At 53.6% G+C, this 27,060-nt stretch overlaps 1 protein-coding gene across 1 annotated transcript; it reads right to left on the bottom strand.

Moving 5' to 3' along the window:
- Positions 1-842: 842 nt before the first annotated feature.
- On the bottom strand, positions 843-26,345 carry PELP1 (proline, glutamate and leucine rich protein 1). The gene is made up of 17 exons (XM_002718821.6): positions 25,992-26,345; positions 13,574-13,638; positions 13,128-13,233; positions 11,572-11,721; positions 11,320-11,391; positions 6,251-6,310; positions 5,820-5,970; positions 5,537-5,666; positions 5,325-5,412; positions 4,835-4,923; positions 4,638-4,754; positions 4,390-4,537; positions 4,089-4,248; positions 3,072-3,127; positions 2,730-2,936; positions 1,097-2,614; positions 843-988 (listed from the first exon to the last, which is right to left on the bottom strand). Exons 1-17 carry the CDS (start codon positions 26,238-26,240, stop codon positions 896-898), a joined length of 3,459 nt encoding a protein of 1,152 aa, XP_002718867.6. The 5' UTR covers positions 26,241-26,345; the 3' UTR covers positions 843-895.
- Positions 26,346-27,060: the final 715 nt, after the last annotated feature.

The raw sequence follows: 27,060 nt of genomic DNA, 5'->3' as shown, positions 1-27,060 counted from the left end.
CAGTGAGCATGTGTGCGATGCCTGGGTTCAAATGCCAGCCCCAGAGTCCAGCTTCCCACTAGAGCCGCCCCGGAAGGCAGGGGCAATGACTCAAGGAGTTAGGTTCCTGCTACCCATGTGGTAGCTTAGTTCCTGGCTCCTGGATTTGGTCTCAGCTGTCATGGGCATTTGCAGGAATGAGCCAGCAGCCTGGAGCTCACTACCTCCCTCTGCCTCTCAAATACATTTTTTTTTTTTAATTTGACAGGTAGAGTTTACAGACAGTGAGAGGCAGAGACAGAGAGAAAGGTCTTCCCTCCGTTGGTTCACTCTCCAAATGGCCCCAACAGCTGGAGCTGTGCTGATCTGAAGGCAGGAGCCAGGAGCTTCTCCTGGTCTCCCATGCGGGTGCAGGGCCCAAGCACTTGGGCCATCCTCCACTGCACTCCTGGGCCACAGCAGAGAGCTGACCTGGAAGAGGGGCAACCGGGACTAGAACCCAGCGCCCATATGGGATGCCGGTGCTTCAGGCAGAGGATTAACCTAGTGAGCCACAGCACTGGCGCCTCAAATACATTTTAAAAATGTTTTTAAAGACAATTACAGTGCAAAAAATTTTGATATCCAGGCAGTTTTTTTTTTTTTGTAACACCCATTTTCCTCTAACTTTTTGAAGACCTCCCTCATATTTAGCATCAGAAACAGCAGGGGGCACGAGTTCTGAGACAGCACTGGCTTGTGGAGCGACACCGTGTAAGCCAAGGCTCTCCCCGGACACGGAGGCTGAGGGAGATGCTACCAGGACCTTCACAGGCCCAGCACACGCTCGGGCCTCAGCGCGGCAACAGGCGGATGCAGCGGCGGGCACCTAAGGGCATAACTTTATTGGAAACGAGGAGAGCGGTGTAAAAGAGGGCTAGGAGTCGGGCTCTGTGGCGGGCGGTGGCTTCTCGTCATCAGGGGGACAATCGATGAAGTCGGCCAGCATGGCAGCTGTGTCATCCTGCTCCTGGTAGGAACAAAGACGCCAGACGTGATGAGAGGGTCAGGCTGGGTCAAGCGTCTTCCCTGACCCAAGCAGTGGCCCTTCTCCTCCCTGCCCGGCCCCGGCCCTCACCTTTTCCGGGAGCTCGGCGGCCCCTGCCTCTACCTCTTCTTCCGCAGACGTCTCCGGGGGCTGTGGCACCTTGTCTCCCTCGCCCTCAGTCTCCTCTTCCAGCAGGGCTGGGGGAGCAGAGGGCTCCTCCTCCACCAGCGCCTGCGGAGGCGGCTCCACCCCGGGGCTGCTGGCTTCCCTCTCCGCCTCCCCCTGGGAGGGCAGCCCCTCAGGGGCCAGGGTGGGAGCCGCCTCCACCTCCCGCTCCTCCTCAGTCCCTGGCTCCTCCACTTGCAACAGCAGCCCAGGTTCTGGCTCCGGCTCCGGTTCTGGCTCCGGCGGCACCTTGGGAGACTCCGGAGGGGGCAGAGCCGGAGGCAAGGCTGGCGGGGGAGGGCCCCCTTCTTCCACCTCCCCTCCTGCTGGGCCGAACTCCAACTCTTCTACCTCTTCCAACTCTTCTTCTTCCTCCTCCTCCTCCTCTTCTTCTTCTTCCTCTAATTCACCTTCTTCTTCCTCAAATTCCTCTTCAAACTCTTCTTCCTCTTCTTCTTCCTCTTCAAAGTACTCTTCTTCATCCTCTTCCTCTTCCTCGAAGTCTTCCTCCTCCTCCTCTTCTTCCTCCTCTTCCTCCTCCTCTTCCTCCTCCTCCTCCTCCTCATCACTGCTGTTGATGTTAATGACCGTCAAATCCTCTTCCAGGGCAGGAGGCCCTCCGCTTCCTCCGCTTCCGCCGCCTCCTCCTCCTCCTCCTCCAGGAGTCCCTTCTGGGACCAACTGGGGAGGCGGGAGAGCCACAGGTCCAGGAACCGGTGGGGGCGGGGGTGGTGGGAGAGGGCCCGGGGCTGCAGGAAGCTCTTCAGGCTCTTCCTTGGCCGGCACTGGAGGGGAGGCTGTGGGAGGCCCGGCGGGAGCTGCAGGGGGCGATGTGGTGCCCGAGGGTGGCGGAGGTGGCAGGGGCAGCAGCCCCTCAGGCACAATCACCACACTGTCATCCGAGTCGCTCTCCAAGGAGATCTCCACGTCCGAGGCCTCCTCCTTATCATAGTGCACAAAGGCTGGTCTGGGCACTCTTCCCCCAAAAGTTTCATCTGGGGGCACCGCAGGTGGGGGAGTCCCACTGGGGGCAAGGACAGGGTCCTCATGGGAGCCTCCCCGGTGGTTCTCAGGGCCGGGGAGGAGCCGGGGAGGGACGGACACCAGGCCGGGGACAGGCAGGCCTAAGTGGTTGGCTGTGGCTGGGGGTCCTGGGCGTGCTGAGGGCACAGGGCCTGCAGAGGGCACAGGGCCCGCGGAGGTCAAGGGGCCTGCAGAGGGCACGGGGCCGGCTGAGGGCACAGGGCCAGCTGAGGGCATGGGGCCGGCTGAGGGCATGGGGCCGGGGGGGTGGAAGGGTGGGGCCCTGAAGGGAGATGGGGCCTCAGGAGGGGGGACGGGGGCAGGTGTGAGGCAGGTGGGGCCCACGGACTGCAGGGGAGGAACCCGAGGGTGAGTCAGAGCAGCACAGGTCACCAGCGCTTCTGAGCAGAAAGAGGAGACCTGAAGGAAGAAGAGCGGGCAGTGAGCTCCAGGAAGACAGGGTCTGGGGGGGCTGGAGCATCAGACACAGGAGAACCCAGGAGCCCAAGAGGACTCGGGCCCAGTCAGCACTCACCTCGAGGCTGTCCTCTCGCTGGCCAAGGGAGAAAGCTTGGAGGGCGCAGGCCAGAGGAGGCGGGCAGCGAGGAGAAGGTGCCAGCAGCAAGGCCAGCAGCAGGCGGTAGAGTTCACGGCGGCAGCGGGAGCTGGTGTATGGAGAGCTGCCCAGGACCTCACTCTGCTGGACACTCATGACCAGGGGCAGGACTAGATCATGCAGCCTCTGCGAAGGACACAGAGCACACCTAGGAATGCCACCAGGAATGCCCGGCCCCCTACCAGGGGCTGCTACCCAGTCCAGGGCACACCACCCACTTCCCCGCCACGGACAGCAGCCCCCTGCCCAGGCTCTACCTACCCTGTGCGTCTCCTCCTTGATGAGCGGCCCACACATGAGGATGGTGCGGCTGAGGCCTGGGCGAGAGAACGCAGTGTGAGCTGGAGGCTACCAAGCCATGGAGAGCAAGGGCCCCTGCAGTTCTGCCCCCGCCCACTGGGCAAACCATTTAACTTCTCTTGAGTTTGCTTTCTCTGCTACCAAATGCGGCTCATGGGTGAGCATTTAGCCTAGTGACTGGAAGACACCAGTTGGACTACCGACATCCCACGTCAGAGAGCCTGGGTTCATTCCCGGCTCCAGCTTCCTGCTAATGCAGACCCAGGGGAGCACAGTGATGGCTCAAATAATTGGGTTCCCACCACCCACATGGGAGACGCGGATTGAGTTCCCCACTCTTGGTTCTGGTCCTGCCTTGTCCTGGTCGCTGCATGCATTTGGGGAGTGAACCAGCAGATGGGGGCTTTCTCTCTTTCTCTCAGTCTCTCTGCCTCTCAAAATTTAAACAGGAAAATGCAATAATGTAAATAAAGCATCACAAACATGCGTATTTATATATACAGATGCAGACACAGATCAGATACAGAAATGCGGTAGGTGGCGGGCAGTGCAACACCCGGGGCCCAGAGGAGAGCCCCACATTAACTGCAGTCTCCAACCAGTAACTGGGCTTTAGGGGGCAGCAGCTGTGCTGCAAACATGGCTGTCGGTGGGCCCTGCCCTGGCAGCAGGTGAGCTCCGCAGGCAGGGCCCGTGCCCCAGGGCTAGAACTGCAGCTAGCGTGGATCATGGGTGTGCAACGTATCCACTGAGCACACGAGACAGCTGAGGCCCGAGAGGAGCAGGGTAACCACCCAGAACCCCCACTCAACAGCAGAGCCCAAGACTCTACTGCAGCCTCGGGATTGGCACAGCTGCTTCCGCTCCTCCCCCTGCCAGTCGGCACCTTACAGACACTGTCCAGGCCGCCAGCTGGTTCTGCGCTGTCACTCTAGGCCATCCCAGGCCCCAGAGGTCCAGGGCACAGGCCTCACCCACCTCGCAGAGCGGCTGCGCACACATCGCTGTTGGCATTGCTATCCCCTTTCCGGTGGCTGGGCGGGGCCACGGCCTCCCCCACGTCCAGCTTTAGCTTCTTGGGGGCACTGGGCTTCCCAGTCTGTGAACTCCCATCAGGGCTCCCCCGGGGGCTGCGCAGCTGGTGGGTGGAGGGAAACACAAATCACATACACAGGGAACCGGGGAGGCAGGACGGGGTCAGGAGGCGGTGTGTGGCGAGGGGCGAGTGGACAAAGGGCACAGGACGAGTGCCCTGGAATGGGAGCCAGGCCTCGCTCACCTTGAGGGCGTCCGTTGGCGGGGCAATGTCGCTGAGCAGGTGGGTGAGCAGGGCCTCTCCAGACGCTCCTCCCTGCAGCACCCCTGCCGAGGCCCCACAAACCTGCACCCACAACTCTAGCACCGCATACACCTTGGTCCGGATGGTGCTGTGAGCGGAGATGGCCGGTTATGAACACAGCACCCGCATGCCAGAACCCCGCCTGCCTAACCCACCCCCTCCTCCCCATCCGCTTCCCGGATAGTCACCTGTAAGGCCTCTCCTGGCCGGGAGAGAGGGAATCCCGGCCAACGCTCCAGGCATTGAGGACCTGGGGCAGCAGGCGGCTGATCAGTGCCCCAAAGCGCAAGAGTCGGCTTCCACACCTGGGGGCAGAGACAGAGCGGTGACCCTCATTTCCAGCACACCCCAGTCCCCTCACCCCACGCCACCCAACCCCACTCACGCAAGGATGAGCGCAGAGAGCAGGTCCAAGGCTTCCAGGTGGACAGAGGGCAGCAGCAGCAACCGCAGGGGGCCGTCCCCAAGCAAGCTCTGGGGGAGGGGGTAGCAAAAATGAGGGGGAGAAGAGAGAGAGCCAGGAACAAGGCCACATGAGACACGTGTTGACTACACAGACACTTTCACACAGGTGAGGAACCCAGCCGAGCCCCGCTCTCCCCACAGCGTCAAACTGGGTACGGAGGAGCCCCTCGGCAAGGACCCGCTGACTCCCAAGCTCACCCTCCTCCAGAGGCGCATTTGCCTAAAGTGGCCCCACTGGAGGCCCGCGTGCCTGTGGGGCCGGGAGACACGGCGGGGATGGTAGCTGCACTGAAGGAAGGGGCTGCCGGGCCAACCTCAGGGACCACACTGCCTGGGAGCCTCGGGTCCCAGTCCCTTCCTGGCTGCCCAGAGTCCTGGCACGGGCTGTCAGAGAGGACAGAGCCACTCACGATGTTCTTGCTGCTGACGCTGAGCGTTCGGCAGATGACATCCAGGACTTCTTGCACAGGCACGGACACAGGAGCCCCAAACTCAGAGCTAAAGAGAACCAGAGCAGGCAACCCCTCAGAGGGGCTCCTCAGCGTCACTCCACCCACCTCGAGCTCCTCCCATCGCGTCCCCTGCCGCTCCCGGCCCTGCTCCCTCCAGCACCCACGCTCACCTGAGCATGAGCCCCAGGCAGCGGGCCAGCCCTGAAAACCTCTGCCGAAGGCGGAGTAGGACATGGGCGTCGCCATCTTCCGACTGGGAAAGCAGTGCCTCCACGCCTGGGTCTTCGCTTGGCACAGAAACTGTGTGGAAATACACCAGGTACATAGGTGACCTAACTGAACTCCCATCCATTCTACCTAGAACCCAACGGCCCTACCCAGGGCCACCATCCTGTTCCCTCCGGCCAAGCTCCCCCTGGCTCCTGTCCCGCCGACACCAGCCCTGGTTCCTACCCGTTTCGGCGCCCTCGTACAGGGCCCCCAGCAAGGTGTGCAGTGAGGCCAGCAGACTGTGCAGCTCTTGCTCCCAGCTCTCGGTGTGCTTCAGTCCCTGGGAGAAGCCAGCCCCTAACGAGGGCAGCCTGGAATAGCACTCACAGGCCAACTGCAGAAGGAAGGGCAGACATGCGGTCAGCCAGGAACCTAGCCCGGTCCCGGATCCCCACCGCTAATGCCCAACAGGGATGGAGAGTTCAGAGGGAAACGGGCGAAGGGAAGGAGGTAGAGGGTACAGATGGACAGAGGAGGGCAGAAGCCAGGACTTGCACACGCTAACAGGAAGAAAGCAGAACCAGGATCCAAAAGCAGTACAGGGAAAATTAAGAATGAACACTAGAGGACACTCCTGGCTCAGGACCCTGAGCACCTCCACCCTTTCCCTTTACCTGCTGGAGCTGAGGGCTCAAGGCATCCACACGAGAAAGGAAAAAGGAGGCCAGCTTGCCCTGGATGAGGAGAAAAGAGTGAGTGAGGCGGCTCCAGCAGCCACAGACGAGCGCATGGTCCACCCCCGGCGGCAGGCTCGAAGCCAGACGTGTTGTCTCTGAAGCCGCAGGAAGCAGAGCGCTCTCACTGGGAATCAGCACCTGGTGCCAGCCAGGCCTTCACGGAGGGACCAGGTCATGACCGTCCGCCCTGGGGCCAGACTCTGCTCTGGGGCAAGAGTCTGCCTCCGCCCCCCACCCCCGAAGTGGGCTCTCTCCTGTCAGCTTCTGCAAAATGACCAAGACCCCCTCGGCTAGAAAGACACAGAGTGTGAACACAATCCCACAGCCCAGCGCTCTCGCCACCAACTCAGATGCGGGAATCGGGGTTCAGCGGCTGCTGGTGGGGTGCAGTGGGTTAAGTCGCCACCCACAACACCGGCACCCCGCCTTGAAGTGCTGTTTTGAGTCTTAGCTGCTCGGCATCCAATTCAGTTCCCTGAAAATAAGCCTGGGAAAGCAGAAGATGGCCTTGCCACCCATATGGGAGTCCCAGATGGAGTTCTGGGTTCCCAACTTCCGCCTGGCCCAGCCTAGGCTCTTCTGGGCACCTGGGGAGTGACCCAGAAGATGGAAGATCTCTGTCTCTGCTGCTATGCCTTTCAAATAGGTGAACATAAATCAATAAAGATTCTTTTTAAGATTTATTTATTTTATTTGAAAGGTAGCGGGGCCGGCGCTGTGGTGTAGCAGGTAAAGATGCCACCTGCAGTTCTGGCATCCCATATGGGCACCGGTTTGAGTCCTGGCTGCTCTCTGCTATGGCCTGGGAAAGGAGTGGAAGATGGCTCAAGTCCTTGGGTCCCTGCACCCATGTGGGAGACCTGGAAGAAGCTCCTGGCTTCGGATCGTCAGAGTTCCAGCCATTGCGGCCAATTGGGGAGTGAACCAGTGGATGGAAGACCTCTCTTACTCTCTCTCTCTTTTTCTCTCTCTCTGTAACTCTTTCAAATAAATAAATAAATCTAAAAAGAAAGAAAGAAAGAAAGAAAGAAAGAAAGAAAGAAAGAAAGAAAGAAAGAAAGAGAGTGAGTTACAGAAAGAGAGAGGTAGAAACAGAGAGAGGGAGAGAGGGATCTTTCATCTGCTGGTTCACTCTGCAAAAGGCTGCAACAGCCAGAGCGGGGCCAGACTTAAGCCAGGGTCTCCCACGTGGTGCGTGGGCTGAGGCTGATGACTCAGGCCATTCTCCTCTGCTTTCCCAGGTACACCAGCAGGGAGTTGGACTGGAAGTGGAGCACCCAAGACTTGAACCAGCACCCATGTAAGGATACTGGCACTGCAGGTGGTGGCTATATCCACTTCCCCACAATGCCAGGCCCCTAAAGATCCAGAGATTTAGAAAGGTTGGAGACATGATTTCCACCTTCAGAGGAACACACCAGTCAGTCTGGAAGTCAGAGTAAGTATACAGGGAACCTGTACCGAGGCTGGAGCAGAGGCTGGCACATTACGGAAGGGGGACCAAGAGAGAACAATGCTGAGGTCAGGAAGGGGAGGCTGAGGAGGGCAGAGTCTGGGTAACAAGGCCAGAGAGAGACACACAGCAAAGCGACACAGCCAGAAGATGCCAACAGAGAAATGAAGGAGGCCTGTCAGCCCACACTCAGAGAGCTGACTTTACAGAGGGGCGCAGGTGAGCTTCCGGAAGACTACTCAGCAGGGGACGCAAGACAGGAGCAGAGGCCTGTCAGCAAGTGTCTCAGGGTGCCCCACCGCAGACTCCCTCCCAGCTCCCCGGAGACAGGAGCCACGCTCAGTTCCCCGCATCACAGAGCATGACTCCCCCTGACCAAGACAAGCACTGGACCATTCCCCTTGGGACTTGGACAACACCCACACTCATGTGGCAGTGTCTCAGAACACTGAAACACAGAACAGAAACCACCCAAGGACTCTGATTCCCCAGCTTCTCCAAGGACAACAGTTCAACTCCAGCTTCCCGCTAATGCAGACCCTGGAGGCAGGAGTGGTGTCTCCAGTGTCTGACTTCCTGCCAGCCATGTGGGAGCCCGGATTGCATTCCTGGTTCCGGGCTTCAGCCCTGGCCTCAGCCTTGGCTGCTGCAGGTGTCTGCAAAGTGAACAAGCAGCTGAGAGCTCTTTGTCTCTCAAATAAGTAAAATAAATAAATTAGCAAAAAAAAAAAAAAAATCCTAGGCTGAGGTCAACAGACACCTCTTACGTGGCTGCCACAAGGTGGGACATAGGGAAGCAACTTGGCTCCAAGACTCCAAGTAGAGCGTTTGCCCTGGCTGACCCACACAGCAAACCTAAGTCAACGCTCCCCTGGAACACGTCACTCACAACAATACAAACACACACACCCTCTACATCCTGAATTCCTGGGTACACCCCAAGGTGGGGATCAGTCCTCCCACTCATTCCAAGGAACTCCCCTAATCAATTCAGCAAGGAGGAGGAAGTGAGGTAAGGTTTCTGCGGGGGTCGACCACAGATTCAGAACACATGAGCCACATCACCTGGGAGGAGTAACCCTGAGTTACCCCAGGGGATGGGGCAGAGCAGAGAAACCCTTCTAAACGTCACCGTCAGCTCCCTGAGCACTGGCCTGCCACACCCCCCCGAGTGCGATCCTCCAGGGCTGCTGCACCAAGCACATTCTTCTCTGTGCAAGAGAAAAGCCAAAGTCTGCAAGCAAGGAAAGCTCTCTGGATGACATGTGATTCTTAGAAACACAGACGTATCTTGGGACATCACGCAAACATCTGGTTGCCTGGTTTGGAAAGGGTACTCAAAATGCAGGTTAGAACTTCAAAACTATCCTGACAGAAGATTATGAGTACTGACAAATCCTCCTGATTACTCACATTGAAAATTAAGAGGCAACAGCAGAGGAACACTTGTCATTAGTCTCCATGTCTGTCCAAATTCCTACCCTGCAAGTAACACTCAATTTTTCCTCCACTGTCCCAGGAGGAAGCAGACACAAACATGTGATATCAAGCAGAGCTAAATCAAAATAGACATTTGCAATAAAACCTCAAAAACTTTCGGTCAGGGACAAAGTGTTAGCTCGTGTAACAGAAGTTAACTTACTCCCACATCCCTTAACAGTGCCTGGGTTTCAGCGAGTGCCAGCTCTGCTCCCAACTCCAGCTTCCTGTTAACGCACACCCTGGGAGGCAGCAGTGAGGGCTCAAGTACTTGGACCCTTGCCACCCATGGGAGAGACTGGACTGAGTTCTGGACTCCTGCCTTCAGGCTCAGGAGCTCTGGCTGTTGGAGGCATCTGGGAAGTGAACCAGCAGATGGGAGAGCTCTTTCTCTCTCTCCCCGCCTTTCAAATAAATCAGCGCCTTTCAAATAAATCAGAACTTTTTAAAATATTTAAAAAAAAAAAAAAAACAACCTTTATTAACCTCTCAGAAAACTCATGAATTACTCTGAATATCTCATGACAAAAGTCACATCCTACCCACCCAAAGATCCTATTACCCGGTCGGTGGCATTTCATATGGAAAAAAAATCAGCAAGGACGCGTGCTCATGCCCACTGAGCAGCAGCTCCACCCAGGATTTCAGATGCCCTCCCAGCAGGTGCCTGAACCATGACGGTACTGACCCTCCTCCTAGCTCCTTCCCATGCATGTATAATCAAGCTTAGGTATCACAAGAGATTAACAAGAATGAATACAATAATGACATCCGGTATGTGAACACAGTCTCTCTCGCTCTCCAGATACCCTAGCAGCCATCTTTGCTGTCAGACTGAATGTGCGACGCTGCGTGCCTGGGTTCAAGCAGCCCTTATTCACTTAACAGTGGTCCCCAACCACAAGTGCGGTAGTGCTGGTGAGGCGGGTGTGCCACAGCCAACCTGTGAAGCGCTTCCTATGACTGAAGGAAGAAAGCTCTCTGCTCAATAAGAAACCATATGCTGAGACTGCTGATGTGCTGTGAACCATGTAGTCTTATTTCTAAGACACTCTCCTTTAACTGAAAACACTGATGGCCAACACAGTTAACCACAGCAGTTATTAAAAAAATTAATTTGCCACCCCTCTCAGCTGTCTGCTCATGTGTGTCCATCTGAGTAAGGGTGAGCCAGTGGCCAGGGAAGCCACGGTGAGTGTAACCAGGTGAGAGAGGACCCTGCATCCACAGGGAACACACACCTGCCCTTTGGCACAGCTGGCATCTAATTACATCGCAAACAAACAAACAAACGTGCTGGCCACAAAAGACCCTTTAACTGCTACTGCTTTGGTAGAATTTGTAAACTAATCATATTTGTTGGTCCATCTCCTTGAAAATAAAGCTAATTTTTCCACTGATCTCCTGCCTCTCCTGACGCACATACTCCTTGCCTCTGTGACCTGGGGAGGCTCTGCTGTGCGGTCACCTTGCAGGGGTTGTGACAAACTTGGGGGAAGGGGTGGAGAAGTCAAAGAGGGAATTTACTAAGGGATACAAAGAGACGAGTTTGGGGAGCTGAGTGCTCCAAAGTGGCTAAGTGTGACTATGGAAATAGGTGACTTTAAAGACCATTCAGGGGGCCGGTGCTGTGGCATAGTGGGTAGAGCCACCGCCTGCAGCGCTGGCATCCCATATGGGTGCCAGTTCAAGTCCAGGCTGCTCCATTTCCTTTCCAGCTCTCTGCTATGGCCCAGCAAAGCAGTGGAGGATGGCCCAAGCCCTTGGGCCCCTGCACCCACGTGGGAGACCCAGAAGAAGCTCCTGGCTGCGGATCGGCTCAGCTCCGGCCATTGCAGCCAATTGGGGAGTGAACCAGTGGATGGAAGACCACTCTCTCTCTGTGCCTCTCCTTCTCTCTCTGTGTAACTCTTTCAAGTAAAAATAAATAAATAAATAAATAAATAAATAAATAAATAAATAAATAAAAGAGACCAATCAGAAGATAGGTGTCAGAAATCTCAGCAGCAGAACCTGAAGGAGGAGAGCCAGCCAGGCTCACACTGGCGGGAGAGGAGTCTCCGTGAATGCTTACTTTGAGAGAACCACAAGCCCGGGGGAAGTAGGTCATACAAGCCTTCATCCCTTCCAGCGCCGACTGCTCACACTGCGGGAAAAACACAAAGTCAGGAAGAAGGAAGAGACCAAGAGCTCCACCCCTGCACTCCCATCTCGCCCCACCCCTGCCCACAAATCACTCTTCTCACTTCTTCAGTACTAACCCCAGTCATTTCCCACTGCATCCTTCAATCCAGACAGGGCAGCAGAACTGGGGAGCAGGTCTCACCTCTGGTCTGAGGCCCAGCAGGGAAGTAAGAAGCCCAGGGAGGTGGTTTATGGAGATGTCCCGGAACAGCACCGGAAGCTGGGCTGCATATCGCAGCAGGTCCCTCAAGACAGCCACGGCCAGCTCCATTGTGGGGGGTGGGTCCTGGGACTAAAAGCAACAACACGCCATGCTGCCAACCTCATCCTCGCCAAGAGGAGGACAGAGGCAGCGCAGCACGGGCTTGGACAAACAGCACAGTTAACGACAGTGTTACCACCAACTCTACTACCAGGTAACGGTCCAAGTACTTGAGTGCCTGTCACCCACATGGAAGACCCAGAATGAGCACCTGGTTCCTGGCTCCAGCCTGGCTCAGCCTTGGCTTTTACAAACATATGTGGAATAAACCAGCAGATGGGAAATTTGTTTCTCTCTGACTCTGCCTTGCAAATAAATAAAATTAATAAAATACTAATTTTGAAAAAAAAAAAAAGAAGAAAAGCTGGGGCAGCATTGTGGTGTGGCATCTTAAGATGCCATCTGCAATACCAGCATCCCGTATGGGCACTGGTTCAAGTTCTACTTGCTCCACTTATGATCCACCACCCTGCTAATGCACCTGGGATAGCAGTAGAAGATGGCCCAAGTGTTTGGGCCCCTGCACCCACATGGGAGACCCAGAAGAAGCTCCTGGCTCCTGGCTTCAGATCAGCACAGCTTTACCCATTAAGGCCATTTGGAGAGTGATCCAGTGGATGGAAGATCTCTCTCTGTATCTCTACCTTTCAAATAAGTCAGACGAGGGGCTGGCACTGTGGTGTAGCGAGTAAAGCAGCTACCTGCAGTACCGGCATCCCATATGGACGCCGGTTTGAGACCTGGCTTCTCCACTTCCGATCCAGCTCTCTGCTATGGCCTGGGAACAGTGGAAGATGGGTCAAGTCCTTGGGCCCCTGCACCCGTGTGGGAGACTCGGAAGAAGCTCCTGGCTCCTGGCTTCAGACTGGCCCAACTCCAGCCATTGCAGGGAAAAAAAAAAAAGAAAATCAAATGAATTAAAATAAGCTAGGGAGGCTGCTGCTGTGGCACAGGGGATAAAGCTGCCATCTACAGTGCTGGCATCCCATATGGGTGCCAGTTCGAGTCCTGGCTGCTGCACTTCCCAACCAGCTCCCTGCTAATGCAGCTGGGAAAGCAGCAGCAGATCGTCCAAGTCCTTGGGCCCCTGCACCCATGAAGGGAGACCTGGACGAAGCGCCTGGCTCCTGCCTCAGAGCTCCCAGCCCTGGCCTTCGCAGCCATTTGGGAAGTGAACCAGCAGATGGAAGAGATATCTCTCTCTGCCTCTCTGTAACTCTGCCTTTCAAATAAACAAATCTTAAAAAAAAAAAAAAAAAAAAAAGGCAGATAAAAACATCAAAAAATTCAAAAGGATATTTCTACTGAAGCTTATCCTCCCTGCTCTTAGGAGATCACTTCTAGTTACTCTGTCCTCAGAACAATAGCCAAGCTGCAAAGTACACACAAGAGGGGGGGGGGGGGGCGGCGGGGCGGGCTTGATGCCGGATCCTTACCTGCAACACCTGCTGAATGCTCCGGAGCCAAGAGACGCAGTGCTGCTGGAACATCTCCGTGGAGCTCTCCCCTACCAGCAGGGACAGCAGACACAGGCCCTCAAACCTCGCGAGAAAGAAGAAAGCGGTGGCCAGTGGGTACAGGCTACGCTTCGAGGAAGGCCCTGACTGCTCTTTCATTCCACGAGAAACAGGACACGTCACCCCCAGGTCCACTGCAGTTGCCAACTCCTGACATACTTGGAGTGCAGTGGGGGCAAACACAATGCCAGCTGGGGAATCCGAGATCTGGGAGCTCCTGGGAAAGGTGAGGTCAACTCACGTGAGCTCACAAAAAGAATGACACTCTATCCTCTTGGGAACAGACAAAGCCCATGAATCTATGGATGACAATGGCAGATACGCAGCCCGCTTCCCAGGGAGTGAACACGGGGTTAAAGACTTACCGTGTTTTGATGGAACCGAGCCGTGCATTGCTGAGACTCACCAAAGCCCCCACCGCTGAAAGGTTCTAGAGGAAAGACAACGGGGAAGCCGAGTCAGCAACAGCACGTTAAAGACGCCCGGCACTGCGGAGCCTGTCTGGCGTCACAGCTCCTCTGCTGTCTTTGCCCTCTGTCCTGCGGGCAGCACTCACGGCAGCTGACCCTCAGCCTTTCCTCCTGTTCAATCCTGCCTGACCCCTTTGCCTATATCCTACCCAACAAATCAGAGCTAAACAGAGGACAGCACAACTTGTCCCACCACCAGACTTCAAAGTTGAGTCTGTGTCTCCTCTGTAGCCCCAGACTACCTAGCACCAAGGAGACAGCTGTACAAACTTGCTGTTATCCTTCTTCCTGTACCCTCAAACAACTCCTCCACCGTTAACCCAAAACTCTAAAATGCTCTAAAATCTCAAACTGTCTGACCTCACATGAAAAGGCACGGGCAGGCAGGTGCTGTGGTACGGGGGCCTGGGCCACCACCTGCAATGCCCACACCCCTTTATCAGAGTGTGAGTTCAAGTTCCAGCAGTTCCTAAAGCACGCCCTGCTCAGCAGTGGATGATGGCTCAAGTACGTGCCTCTCTGCACCCAAATGAGAGACCCACGTGGAGTTTCTGCCTCCTGGCTTTGGTCTGGCCCAGCCCTGGCTGTTGCAGGCATTGGAGAATGAACCAGTGGATGGAAAATCTCCTTCTGTCTCTATTCTCTATGTCTCTCTGCCTTTCAAACAAAATAAAACAGATAGATAAAATGTTTTTCAAAATTCTGAAATGTGGGCCGGTGCCGCGGCTCAATAGACTAATCCTCCACCTAGCGGTGCCGGCACACCGGGTTCTAGTCCCGGTCGGGGCACCGGATTCTGTCCCGGTTGCCCCTCGCCCTGCACCCCATGGGAGACCAGGAGAAGCACCTGGCTCCTGGCTTCGGATCAGCGCAGTGTGCTGGCCACAGCGTGCCAGCCGTGGAGGCCATTGGAGGGTGAACCAACGGCAAAAAGGAAGACCTTTCTCTCTGTCTCTCTCACTATCCACTCTGCCTGTCAAAAAAAAAAAAAAAAAAAAAGTTCTGAAATGCAAAACACTTATGGGCCCAAGCATCTCAGGTTAAGGGATGCTTAACCTGCAGATAACACTGGACGGTGCTACATGCTAAACGGAAGAATAGAGCACAGTAAGAAAGAAGAGGCATGCCCAGAGTTGGGAGAGGAGAGAATGTCTTACATAGTAGAACACAGACCCAAAGGAGAATGAGAACCCATGTGCCGGTTCCCTCCCACCCCGCCAGTGGGAAGGTAAGCTAGTGCAGCGCCTTTGGAAAACAGTCCAGCAGTTCCTCAAAAGGCTACACATAAGTGACATGTGACCCAGAAGTTCTACCCCTACATGTATGCCCAAGAGCAATGAAAACACGTCCTCACAAGAACCTGAATTTGAACATGCATATCAGCGTTATTCATGATAACCAAAAAGTGCAAACTACCTAAATTCCATCAGCTGATGAATGCACAAATATGGAGAATACTATCTGGCTGTAAAAAGGAATATAGTTCTTAAAAAAAAAAAAAAAAAAAAGGAATATAGTTCTGAAAGCTAAGTCAACGTCACACATTCTGACTCTGATTACAAAAAATGGAAACTGATCACAGCACACAACTCTGCAAATACACCAAAAATACTAAATACTAACCTGCACAACTTAAATGAGTGAGCTGTATAGTATGTGACTCACATCTCAAAGGTTTTTTTGTTTTTTTTCTTTTTTTTTTTTTCTTTTTTTTAGTTTAAGAGGCAGGGATAGAAATGCCTGCAACAGCCAGAACTAGGCCCAGTCTAAACAGGGATCTGGACACTCAATACAGGTGTCCCACAGGAGTGGCAGGAACCCAGTTACTTCAGCCATCACTGCTGCTTCCCAGGGTCTGCAATAGCAGGAGGCTGGAGTCAGGAACCAGAGCTGGTATCAAACTTGGTACTCCACTGTGAGACACGGGCATCTTTACCATTGAAAAATGCCCTCCTAGCAAAGCTGGTTTTTTTTTTTTCCTTTTAAAGGTATAATGATAACCCAAGTGTTTCAGACAGGAAAGAAAAAGAGCAAAGGGTATGAAATGCAAGCACACTTGGCACATCTGAATAGTAGGAGGCGGGGCTGGCGCAGTGGTGCAGCAGGTTAAAGCCCAGGCCTGCAGTGCCGGCCGGCCAGCATCCCATATGAGCGCTGGTTTGAGTCCCAGCTGCTCCACTTCTGATCCAGCTCCCTGCTAATCAGCCTGGGAAAGCAGCAAAGGGTAAATCCTTGGGCCCTACATGGGAGACCTGGAAGAGGCTCCTGGCTTCAGATCAGCTCAGCTCTGGTCATTGTGGCCATCTGGGGAGTGAACCAGTGGATGGAAGACCTCTCTCTCTCTCTCTCTCTCTCTCTCTCTCTCTCTCTCTCTCTCTTTACTACCTATCTCGGTAACTCTTTCAAATAAATAAATCTTTTTTTAAAAAAATAAAACAAGGGCCGGCGCCGTGGCTCAATAGGCTAATCCTCCACCTTGCGGCGCCGGCACACCGGGTTCTAGTCCCGGTCAGGGCGCCGGATTCTGTCCCGGTTGCCCCTCTTCCAGGCCAGCTCTCTGCTATGGCCAGGGAGTGCAGTGGAGGATGGCCCAGGTGCTTGGGCCCTGCACCCCATGGGAGACCAGGAAAAGCACCTGGCTCCTGGCTCCTGCCATCGGATCAGCGCGGTGCGCCAGCTGCAGCGGCAGCCATTGGAGGGTGAACCAATGGCAAAGGAAGACCTTTCTCTCTGTCTCTCTCTCTCACTGTCCACTCTGCCTGTCAAAAATAAAAAAAAAAAAAAAAAAGAAAAAGAAAAAAAAAATAAAACAAAACAGTAGGAGGCAAACTGTCGCCGGAGCAGAGCGAGCAAGGTAGACAGAGGCTGTCATAGATGAAGGTTGGGGTATCAGCTGCATGGGTGATGCTAATTTTTACTCTAAGATAAAAGCTCTGGGTACGAAGGCATCTGAGCAGAGACGTTACCTGACTTGAGTGTTGCTGCACAGCAGACTAAGCACAGCTTGGGATACACACACCTCATGTCAGAGTGCCTGGCTCGAGTCCTGGCCACTCTATTTCTAGCAAGCCTCCTGCCAGTGAGCCTAGGAGGCAGTAGATGATGGCCCCGCAACCCACGTAGAGGACCCAGATGGAATTCCTGGTTCTTGGCTTTGCACTGACCAAGCCCCAGCATTTGAGGGAGTACACCAGCAGATGTAAGATCTTACTGTCTCTCCCTCTCTCTGTTACTCTGTTAAAAACACACAAACCAACAGGGGCCGGCATTCAGTCTAGCAGTTAAGTCAAGGGCATCTGGATTGTGAACCAGTAGCTGGGAACTCTCTCAAAAAATAAGTAAATTTCTTTTTAAATTAAAAAACATTATCAGCAACACATGAGCTGCCTTGTTGAGAAGGCAGAAGCAGACAGAGGAAATAGGAGGCTACTGTAATATCCAGGCAACAGATGATTCAGCTTAAAGAATACGGTGACAACAGGGATAGAGAGCTGTCAAAATCCGGACATGCTGAAGGTAGAGGTACCAAGTTAAAGAAGGGGGAAGACAGAACAGTAAAGGATAACCCTAAGGTTTCTAACTTGAGCCACTAGAAAGATAGTGTCAGGTGCCATTTACAGAGACAGGGAATGATAGGGGAGGATCAGGTTTTAGAGGTGAGAGTCAGGGGTTCAGTTTCAGATAAGATAAATCTGCTTTATCTACTCAACATCTAAAAATGAAAACACCAAACAGGTACTGAGTGGACAAGTCTGGAGTTAAGCAGAGAAATACAGGTTAGAGATGGGCATCTAGAAGTTGTTGCCTGAGGCCGGCACTGTGGCATAGCAGGTAAAGCTGCCGCCTGCAGTGCCAGCATCCCATAAGGGCGCCGGTTCGAGTCCCTGCTGCTCCACTTCTGATCCAGCTCTCTGCTGTGGCCTGGGAGAGCAGTGGAGGATGACACAAGTGCTTGGGCCCCGGTACCTGTGTGGAAAACCTAGAAACTATTGGCTCCTGGCTTCGGATCAGCACAGCTCCAGCCGTTGCGGCCAACGGGGGAGTGAACCAGCGGATGAAAGACCTCTGTCTCTCTCTGCCTCTCCTTCTGTGTGTAACTGACTTTCAAGTAATTAATAAATCTTAAAAAAAAAAAAAGTTGTTGCCTGTGAGACTGGATCAGCTCACCAAAGGAATGAGTATACCCAGAATGCAGTGGGAAGTCTGGGTTCTTGGGCACTCCACACTTTAGGGATCAGAGCAAACAGTCACTTCTGGAAAGACTGGGCAGTGGCCAGGGTGGAAAGAGGAAAATCAAGACAGCACAGGGGCCGGCACTGTGGCCCAGTGGGTAAAGCCCTGGCTGCAGCACCGACATCCCATATGGGTGCTGGTTTGAGTCCCGGCTGCTCCAACTCTGATCCAGCTCTCTGCTGTGGCCTGGGAAAGCAGTGGAAGATGGCCCAAGTCCTTGGGCCCCTGCACCTGCGTGGGAGACTGGGAGTAAGCACCTGGCTCCTGGCTTCAGATTGGCAACCTGCGTGGGAGACCTGGAAGAAGTTCCTGCCTCCTTGTTTTGGATCAGCTCAGTTCTGGCAGTTGCGGCCATTTGGGAAGTGAATCAGCCGATGAGAGACCTCTCTCTCTCTGGCTCTACTTCTCTGTAACTCTTTCAAATAAATAAAAATAAATCTGAAAAAGAAAGAAAAAGAGAGAGAGAGAGAAAGAGAGAAAGGAAGACAGACATACACCACGGTATCCCAAATGCCAGGGGAAGGCAGCGTCTCAAGAAGGAAGGAATAATCAACTGTATCCTAAGAGACAACTCAAATAATACAGAGCTAGATTTGACCTTTAAACTTGACCTTTAAGAGGTACCATATCACCCGCAAAGGGCTGTTCTGACAAGTGGTTTGGCTGAGTCTAAATGGAACAACTATCATAGTAAAAGTTAGGAAAGAATTTTATTTTTAAGATTTATTTTTTGAAAGGCAGGGTGACAGAGATCAATCGATCTTCCATCCACTGATTCACTACCCAAATAAATGCCTGCAACAGCCAGAGCCAGTCCAGGCCAAAGGCAGAAACTCCAATCTTCCACATGGGTGGCAGGAACCCAAGTAGTTGGGTCACCATCGGCTGCCTTCCAAGCACATTAGCAGGAAGCTGCATCAGAAACAGAGTAGCAAGGACTCAAACCAGCACTCCAAGGGGCAGCTTAACCTTGCTGTGCCTTAACCCTGCCATGGAAGAAGCTCTAATGGATGCTAAAACAAGTGGGTAACAGGTTGACAAGACACAGACATTTACATCATCCCCACACAAGATAACAAATTTATTAACTGCAAATGTAGTTAAGACACCTAGCAGATACCACTTTAACCCAGTGATCAAAGTTAACCTCTCTGGGGCCTGCGTGTGGTGCAGCGGGCTAAACTGTTGCCTGTGAGCTGGCATCTCATGTGAGAGCCGGTTCGAACCCCAGCTGCTCCACCTCCAATCCAGCTCCCTGCTAAAGTGCAACAGATGATGGTTCAAGTACTGGAGTCACTACCACCTACGTGGGAGACCTGGATAGGGAATGGAGCTCCTGGCTCCTGGCTTTACCCTGGCCCAGACCTGGTTGCTGCAATCACTTGAAGATATGACCTCTTGTCACCCTTCCTTTCAAATATATAAATAAATCTTTTTTTAATAAAGTTAATTTCTTTCAAACAGTGGTAAATGTTAGGGAAGAAATAAAACGGGATAATGTATCCGAGAATGACTGGAAGGGAAGGGACCACTTTATTTCCAGAGTGGGCAGGAGCATCCTGGGAAATGGAGACATTTAGGCTGAGCTCTAAATGAGAAGGTGCTCAGCTTTCCAAAGGCTTCCCAGCAGGGAGTAAAGGCCTCAGCACACTCTAGGAATGCAGCCAGGGAAACCCGATGAGACACACCATGCATAGCCTCATGCTGTGAGGCTGCAAGCAGCAGAATGCTGGAATCTTACTGAGTTTTTTTTTTTTTAAGATCCTTTGCTACTGGCAAGAGAACTGCAGGGTCCTAAGGCCTGAGGAAAGATACCAGGCCGACGCTGTGTCCTTCAGAGAATATACAGTTACAGAAGAAAGGACATCTGGGATTCGCTTTAAAACGCTTGGGGGAGGGGAGGCGGGGGCAGAGTTGGGGAGGAATGAAATAAGATTGCTAAAATGTTCCCGGTTGAGGTCCTGCTGAGCTGTGGCCTGGTAGGTTAAGCATCAGCCTGCTGCAACAGCATCCCATATGGGCGCCGGTTTGAGTTCTGCTTGCTCCACTTCTGATCCAGCTCCCTACTGACGGCCTGGGAAAGCAGAAGATGGCCCAAGTCCTTGCATGGAAGGCCCCAAAGAAGCTCCTGGTTCCTGGCTTCGGATGGGCCCAGCTCAGGCCGTTGCGGCCACTTGGGGAGTGAACCTCTGGATGGAAGACCCGTTTCTCTTTCTCTCTGCCTCTGCCTCTCTGTAACTCAACCTTTCAAAAAATAAATAAATAAATCTTAAAAGAAAAAAAAAAAGTGGTGAATCACAGGTAGGCAGGAAAGGAGTGGGCAGTGACAAACGAGCAGAGCATGGAGAAGGGACCAAGACTGGGGGCGGAGTGCGCCACGGGAGGGGCGCAGTGAGCAGGAGGCAGTGCAGGAATCCCCAGGTGCTGAGTAAGTTCTGAAGGGGGCAGACAGCACGAGGGGTTCACCTCGGAAGGCTCACCCAGCTACCCTGAGGGAATGGGTTCAGGAGAGGAAGAACGGAGGGCGGGCGGCCAGTCAGGAGACTTGTTAGAATCCACAGCACACAGACTAAACTGGACCGTGGCCCCTGAGCAAGGATGACATGCAAATTCGTGAAGCGTTTCATATTAAAAAGAAAAAAGACTGCTGCTATAGTCAGAGCTAGAAACTGTCAGAGCGTGTGGTGCTTGTGGGAAACCCAAGCTGGTGACTGAGGCACGGGAATCACACAGTGGAGCTTTGCCTCTCAAGCTCCAAGCTTATTTCCTTCATTTCACTTCTCAACTGAACCATAATTCTCTGAAGGACCACATCTCACGTAGCCACCCAGGCACAGGAACCATACTAACACATAATACAGACTCAGTAAATGCTGAATAAAAACCTATGGCGGGGGGAGTGTCGTAGCACAGCCAACACTGGCACTCCAATGCGAGCGCAGGCTCCAGTCTCACTCTGCTTCTGATCCAGCTCGCCAATGTGCCTGGGAAAGGGGGCAGAAGATGGCTCAAGTGCTGGGGCCTCTGCCACCCATCTGTGAGACCAGTTCCTGACTCCTGGCCCAGACCTGGCTGTTGTAGCCATTTGGGAAGTACTCCAGTGGACAGAAACTCTCCCTGTCACTCTTACTTTCAAATAAATAAATACTCCGATGACAGGCTAGACGGAAACAAGTTCAAAGATAAAGTCCTTTCTTTTATTTTCTAGAGATATATTTATTTGAAAGGCAGAGTGACACAGAGACAGAGGCAGAGAGAAACAGAGGTCTTCCATCCACTGGTTGACTCCCCAAATGGCTGCAACAGCCAGAGCTGAGCTGATCCGAAACCAGGAGGCAGGAGCTTCTTCCACGTCTCCCACATGGGTGCAGGGGCCCGAGGACTTGGGCCATCTTCTACTGCTTTCCCAGGCCATAGCAGAGAGCTGGATCAGAAGTGGAGCAGTCAGGACTCGAACTGGCACCCATAAGGGATGCCGGCACTGCAGGAAGCGGCTTTACCTGCTATGCCACAGCACCAACCCCGGTAAAGTCCTCTTTACAAGTTATAAGGCCTCAGTATGGGTATGGGACTAGGGATGACGTCAGGATCCAGAGAGCCAAGAGATACCTTCAGATGCCTGTATGCTCAAGCTGCTGGAGAAGCAGAGCCAGAGAGACACACTGTGAACATCACATTTGCTTCTAATTTAACAACAGCTGAGGGCCAGCGCTGTGGCTCACTTGGCTAATCCTCCACCTGCGGCGCCGGAATCCCATATGGGCACGGGGTTCTAGTCCCGGTTGCTCCTCTTCCAGTCCAGCTCTCTGCTGTGGCCCGGGAAGGCAGTGGAGGATGGCCCAAGTGCTTGGGCCCCTGCACCGGCGTGGGAAACCAGGAAGAAGCACCTGGCTCCTGGCTTCGGATCAGTGTAGCTCTGGCCATAGCAGCCATTTGGGGGGTGAACCAACGGAAGGAAGACTTTTCTCTCTGTCTCTCCCTCTCACTGTAACTACTTGTTAAAAATAAATAAATAAATAAATAATCTTAAAAAAAAAAAAAAAACACAGCTAAACTACAAGGCTAGTATTGTGGCACAACGGGTTTAGCTGCTGCTTGCAATGCCCACAAAGCCCACATTCCAAACTGCAATGTCAACTGGAGTGCCAGCTCCTCCGCTTCCAATCCAGCTTCCTTATGCATCCTGGGATGTAGCAAATAATGGCTCCGGTGTCTGGGCCCCTGCCTCCCACTTAGGAAAGATCTGGATGGAATTCTGGGCTCTTGGCTATAGCCCAGCAGTCCTGGCTGTTGAGAAGTAAGAGCTCTGCCTTTCAAGTAGATGAAAATAAATAAACATTTTAAAAAATCTGTTATAGGGCTGACACTGTGGCATAGCAGATTAAGCCTCCACTTATGGTGCCAGCATTCTATATGGGCACCAGTTCAAGTCCTGGCTGCTCCTCTTCCAATCTGGCTCCCTGCTAATGGCCTGGGAAAGTAGTGGAAGATAGCCTGAGTGCTTGGGCCCCTGCATCCACACTGGAGACCCAGGAGAAGCTCCTGACTTCAGATTGGCCCAGCTCTGGCCACTGTGGCCATTTGGGGAGAGAACCAGCAGATGAAAGACCTCTCTCTCTTTCTCCCTTTGTAACTCTGCCTCTCAAATATATAAAATAACTCTGGCGCTATTTGGGGAGAGAACCAGCGGATGAAAGACCTCTCTCTCTCTCTCTCTCTCTCTCTCTCTCCCTCCCTCCCTCCCTCCTTCCCTCTTTGTAACTCTGCCTCTCAAATATATAAAATAAATCTTAAAAAAAAAAGCTGGCGCCGCAGCTCAATAGGCTAATCCTCCGCCTAGCGGCGCCGGCACACTGGGTTCTAGTCCCGGTCAGGGCGCCGGATTCTGTCCCGGTTGCCCCTCTTCCAGGCCAGCTCTCTGCTGTGGCCCGGGAAGGCAGTGGAGGATGGCCCAAGTGCTTGGGCCCTGCACCCCATGGGAGACCAGGAGAAGCACCTGGCTCCTGCCTTCGGATCAGTGCGGTGTGCCGGCCACAGCGCGCCAGCCATGGCGGCCATTGGCGGGTGAACCAACGGCAAAAGGAAGACCTTTCTCTCTGTCTCTCTCTCTCTCACTATCCACTCTGCCTGTCAAAAAAACAAACAAAAAAAAATCTGTTAAGTGACAGGCATGTTGGCACAACAGGTTAAGCCATCCCTTGGGAAGCCCCCATCCTATACAGGAGTGCCGCTGCTTCCAATCCAGCCTCCTGACAATGACATTCTGCTACAGAGGGCTCCTGCCACCCCATGGGAGACCAGGATGGAGTTCTGGCTCTCAGCTTCAGCCCAGCCTAGCCCAGACTGTTGTAGGTAACCAGGGAGTGAACCAGCAGAGGGAGAATCTCTCTCTCTCTCTGCCTTTCAATTAAAAAAAAAAAAAAAAAAAAAAAAAACTACGGGAAAGCAAACAAACCCACCACACAGACCCATGTATTAAGAACCGAATATAAGAAGCACAAATAGAAAAAAATTCAACACAGACTGTATGCAAAAATATGGCATATGTAGTATTAAAGGAGGACCCTAGTTTCTCGTATTACCCTTAGCTTCTCCACTCAAAATTCTACTAGACTTGGGAAATTTAGGGAAAAGAAATAAGATGTCAAGTCACTCAGTTGGAATCAAGGGAAGAGGCACAGTCTTTTTTTTTTTTTTTAAGATTTTATTTATTTATTTACTTGAGAGGTAGAATTACACACAGTGAGAGAGAGAGAGGTCTTCCATCTGCTGGTTCACTCCCCAGATGGCTGCAATGGCTGGAGCTGAGCTGATCTGAAGCCAGGAGCCAGGAGCTTCTTTGGGTCTTCCATGCGGGTGCAAGGGCCCAAAGACTTGGGGCATCTTCCACAGCTTTTCCAGGCCATAGCAGAGTTGGAACAGAAGAGGAGCAGCCAGGACTAGAACTGGTGCTCATATGGGATGCTGGCCGGCGGAGGATTAACCTACTGTGCACAGCACCGGCCCTGGCAGTCTTGAAAGAGAGGTCCAGAGCTGTGGCATAGTGGGTAAAGCCACTGGCACCTCAGCTGCTTCACTTCCAATCCAGCTCCCTGCTGGTGCACCTAGGAAAGCAGCAGAAGATGGCCCAAGTGCTTGGGCCCCTGCACCCACATGGGAGACCTCGCTGAAGCTCCTGGCTTTGGCCTAGCCCAGTTCCAGCCCCAGCCATTGCAGCCATGTGGGCAGTGGGCCGACTGACGGAAGATCTCTCTCTCCGCCTCTGCCTCTCCTTCTCTGTACCTCTGCCTTTCAAATAAATAAATAAATACTTAAAAAAAAAAAAAGAGAGATGAAAGAAATCACACATTTATAAGCAGGACAGATAACAGTTCACAAATGCTCAGGAAAGAAAAGATATGCCTGGGCCTGTTTGTAGATAGGAAAAACATAAGGAAAAAAAAAAAACAAAAACCACCACCGTAATACAACTGAGAAAAAGGAAGCTTATGAATTAGAGGGAGAGGACTTAGAAAGAAGAGAGAATCCTTAATCAGCTACTGCTTCTGAAACCGGCCTGAGGTGGCAGACAGGGCTTTGTCTCACCTACTGTTCAGTGATGGTGAGGACTAACACACCAGGTTATGTCTCAGCAAAGTGGGGTTAAGTTCACCCTAGAGGGATGCATACAGCTGGGACGGTCTCAAGAAGAAAGGCTTGGGGGGGCCCCCGCCTTCAATGCTGGCGTCCCCTGTGGACACCAGTTCTAATCCTAGCTGCTCCACACTTCCGACCCAGCTCTCTGCTATGGCCTGGGAGAGCTTGGAGGATGGCCCAGGTCCTGGGGCCCCTGTACCCAGTGGGAGACCCTGAGAAAGCTCCTGGCTCCTGGCGTCAGATCGGCTCAGCTCCAGCCATTACTGCTATTTGGGAAGTGCACCAGTGGATGGAAGACTTCTCTCTCTGTCTCTGCCTCTCTGTAACTCTGCCTTTCAAATAAATAATCTTAAAAAATTTAAATAAAAAAGAACAAAGCTGGACAAGGAAGAGCTCACCACGTGTCTATGTGTGTATTTGGAGGAAAGCGAGTGGGAGGGGATAAAGGAAGGAGAGAATACTAAGGACGCGCCTCTTCTGGCTTAAACACCTTATGTTGTCCTTACGAGTGCCTTCACTTGGCCAAGAAGACGGTGGGTCTCGCTAGGATGGGGACGATGGGGAAGCCACGGAAAGGGGTGCACCGATGTGAAAACTGCTCAGGACAAAGTCAACAGGGCTGGGAAGCTTGCTCGTGGGATTGGGGGGGGAGGTGCTTAGGATGATGCTCGGGTTTCTGGCTGGCAGGACTAAATGGATGCTAAATGCTGCCTTTAACGACCGTCCAAAGGCTCCTTGTAACCCGGCCGACAAAGCTCTGTCTGCCCACTGCCTACCCACCCCAACGACTTCTTCCCCTACACACAATGCCTTCTTCCCAGTTTCCTCCTACCCGCGGGGCCTTCCCACACCAAGTTTCCTCGCACGACGGGACCGCCCCTCTCGTTTTCTTTCCTTACCCAAACCCCGCTCATCCTAAGGGTCTCAGCTTAACCTCCAGCTCCTTCGGAAGATCTCTGTAAGTCTCCGGATTAGCTTAGAGCCCCCCTGCTATTCAGTTCTCGCTGTGTTCCACTGCGTTTTGTCCATCGCCATCACGGCCGTAAATGGCGCGCCGAGTAAGGGCTGGGGAAACACTTGCTGAATACGTCCATTAAACCAGTCCCCCCTAAAAACAACCCCAAACAGGTACCGCCAAAGGAAGAAGAGGCTGGGGAAGCTAGCGAGTGAGCAGGCCCCGAATCGAATCCACTCCTGTGTGCCTAGCAATAGCCTAGCAACAGACAACTACGGCCCCATTTACCCGCCCGCAACTCAAGAACTCATAGCGGGTAAAAGAGAAGAACCACGCGGATCTCGTCCGGCCTGACAGCTGTCTCCGCTTTCTGCCCTCAGCTCGCCTCCCCTCCAGCCCCTACGGCAGCTGCAGTGTACCATATTCCCGGCGCACAGGTGCCTCGTCAACCTTCCCACAGGCCCGCGGGCACGCGGGCCACCGACTCACCTGGGCCCCGCCCACCGTTCCATGCAGCCGCAACAGGCACACGAGCCCGGGCAAATGCGGGGCGGAGCGGACTGGAAGATGCACAGGAGCAACGGTGGACCCCGTTCGCGGCTGCAGCAGCCCGGAAACGCTCTCCAGCAGCAGCAGGCGAAGGCGCGGGCCGGAGCCCATCGCCGAGAGACCCCCGGCCCCGCCGGGAACCCCCGCCGGGGAGCCCGCAGAGGGCCCGCTGAGAACGGCGGCCGCCATCTTTCCCGGGCTGGAGTGGTGGCGTGGCGCGATGACGCAAACACATCGCGACGCACGCCTCGTGGGGAGGGGGCGTGAGGAAGGGGCTGTGGTCCTGCGCACTGGTGCAAGGAGACGGATGCCCGGCGCCAGCTGCGAGAGAGCATGCGCGGGGCGGAGGGGTGGGCTGGCGGGGCGGCGGGTGTCGGGTTTTGGGGGTGTCGGATGGCGGGGGGCGGTCCCGCGGAGCAGAAGGGGCACGTGGCCCGGACGGAAGGCGCCTGTGCCCGAAATGTTTCCGTTAAACTTAGGGGCGGGACACTGTCTAGGGAGTCGGTAACCCGCGTCTGAGGAACTGACCCGCTCGCCCGAGGTCCCGGGCATCTGCAACTTCAGAAATTACACATTTTATACATGCCTTGCCGAAACAAATTCAGGCAATACTGAAGGGCCTGGATCAAAAAGAAACTCCCTTTTCTCCAATGCTTTCCTAACTCCGTGCCCAAACGCGTCCACAGCCTGGTTTACCAAACAGTAAGCTCTGGAGGGTTTTTTTTTCCCCCGTTTCCTATATTGTGGGTGTCCTTAAAATGCCTTTTTAATATATATATTTATTTATTTATTTGAGAGGTTAGAGGTACAGACAGTGAGAGGGAGACTGAGAGGTCTTCGATCCGCTGGTTCAGTCCCCGAATGGCCGCAACAGCGGAGCTGAGCTGATCGGGAGCCAGGAGCCAGGAGCTGCCAGGCACCCATATGGGAAGACGGCCCCAGGCAGAGGATTAACCTGCTGCACCACAAGCACCAGCTCCCTTTAAATGGCCTTTTAGGGTCCGGCGCT

This window comes from Oryctolagus cuniculus, chromosome 17 (genome assembly GCF_051225735.1).
Source record: "Oryctolagus cuniculus isolate XC-2025 breed Fujian yellow rabbit chromosome 17, ASM5122573v1, whole genome shotgun sequence".
Classification (NCBI taxonomy): domain Eukaryota; kingdom Metazoa; phylum Chordata; class Mammalia; order Lagomorpha; family Leporidae; genus Oryctolagus; species Oryctolagus cuniculus.
The sequence above is the reverse complement of the archived record's forward strand: the minus strand, read 5'-3'. Positions and strand labels throughout refer to the sequence as shown.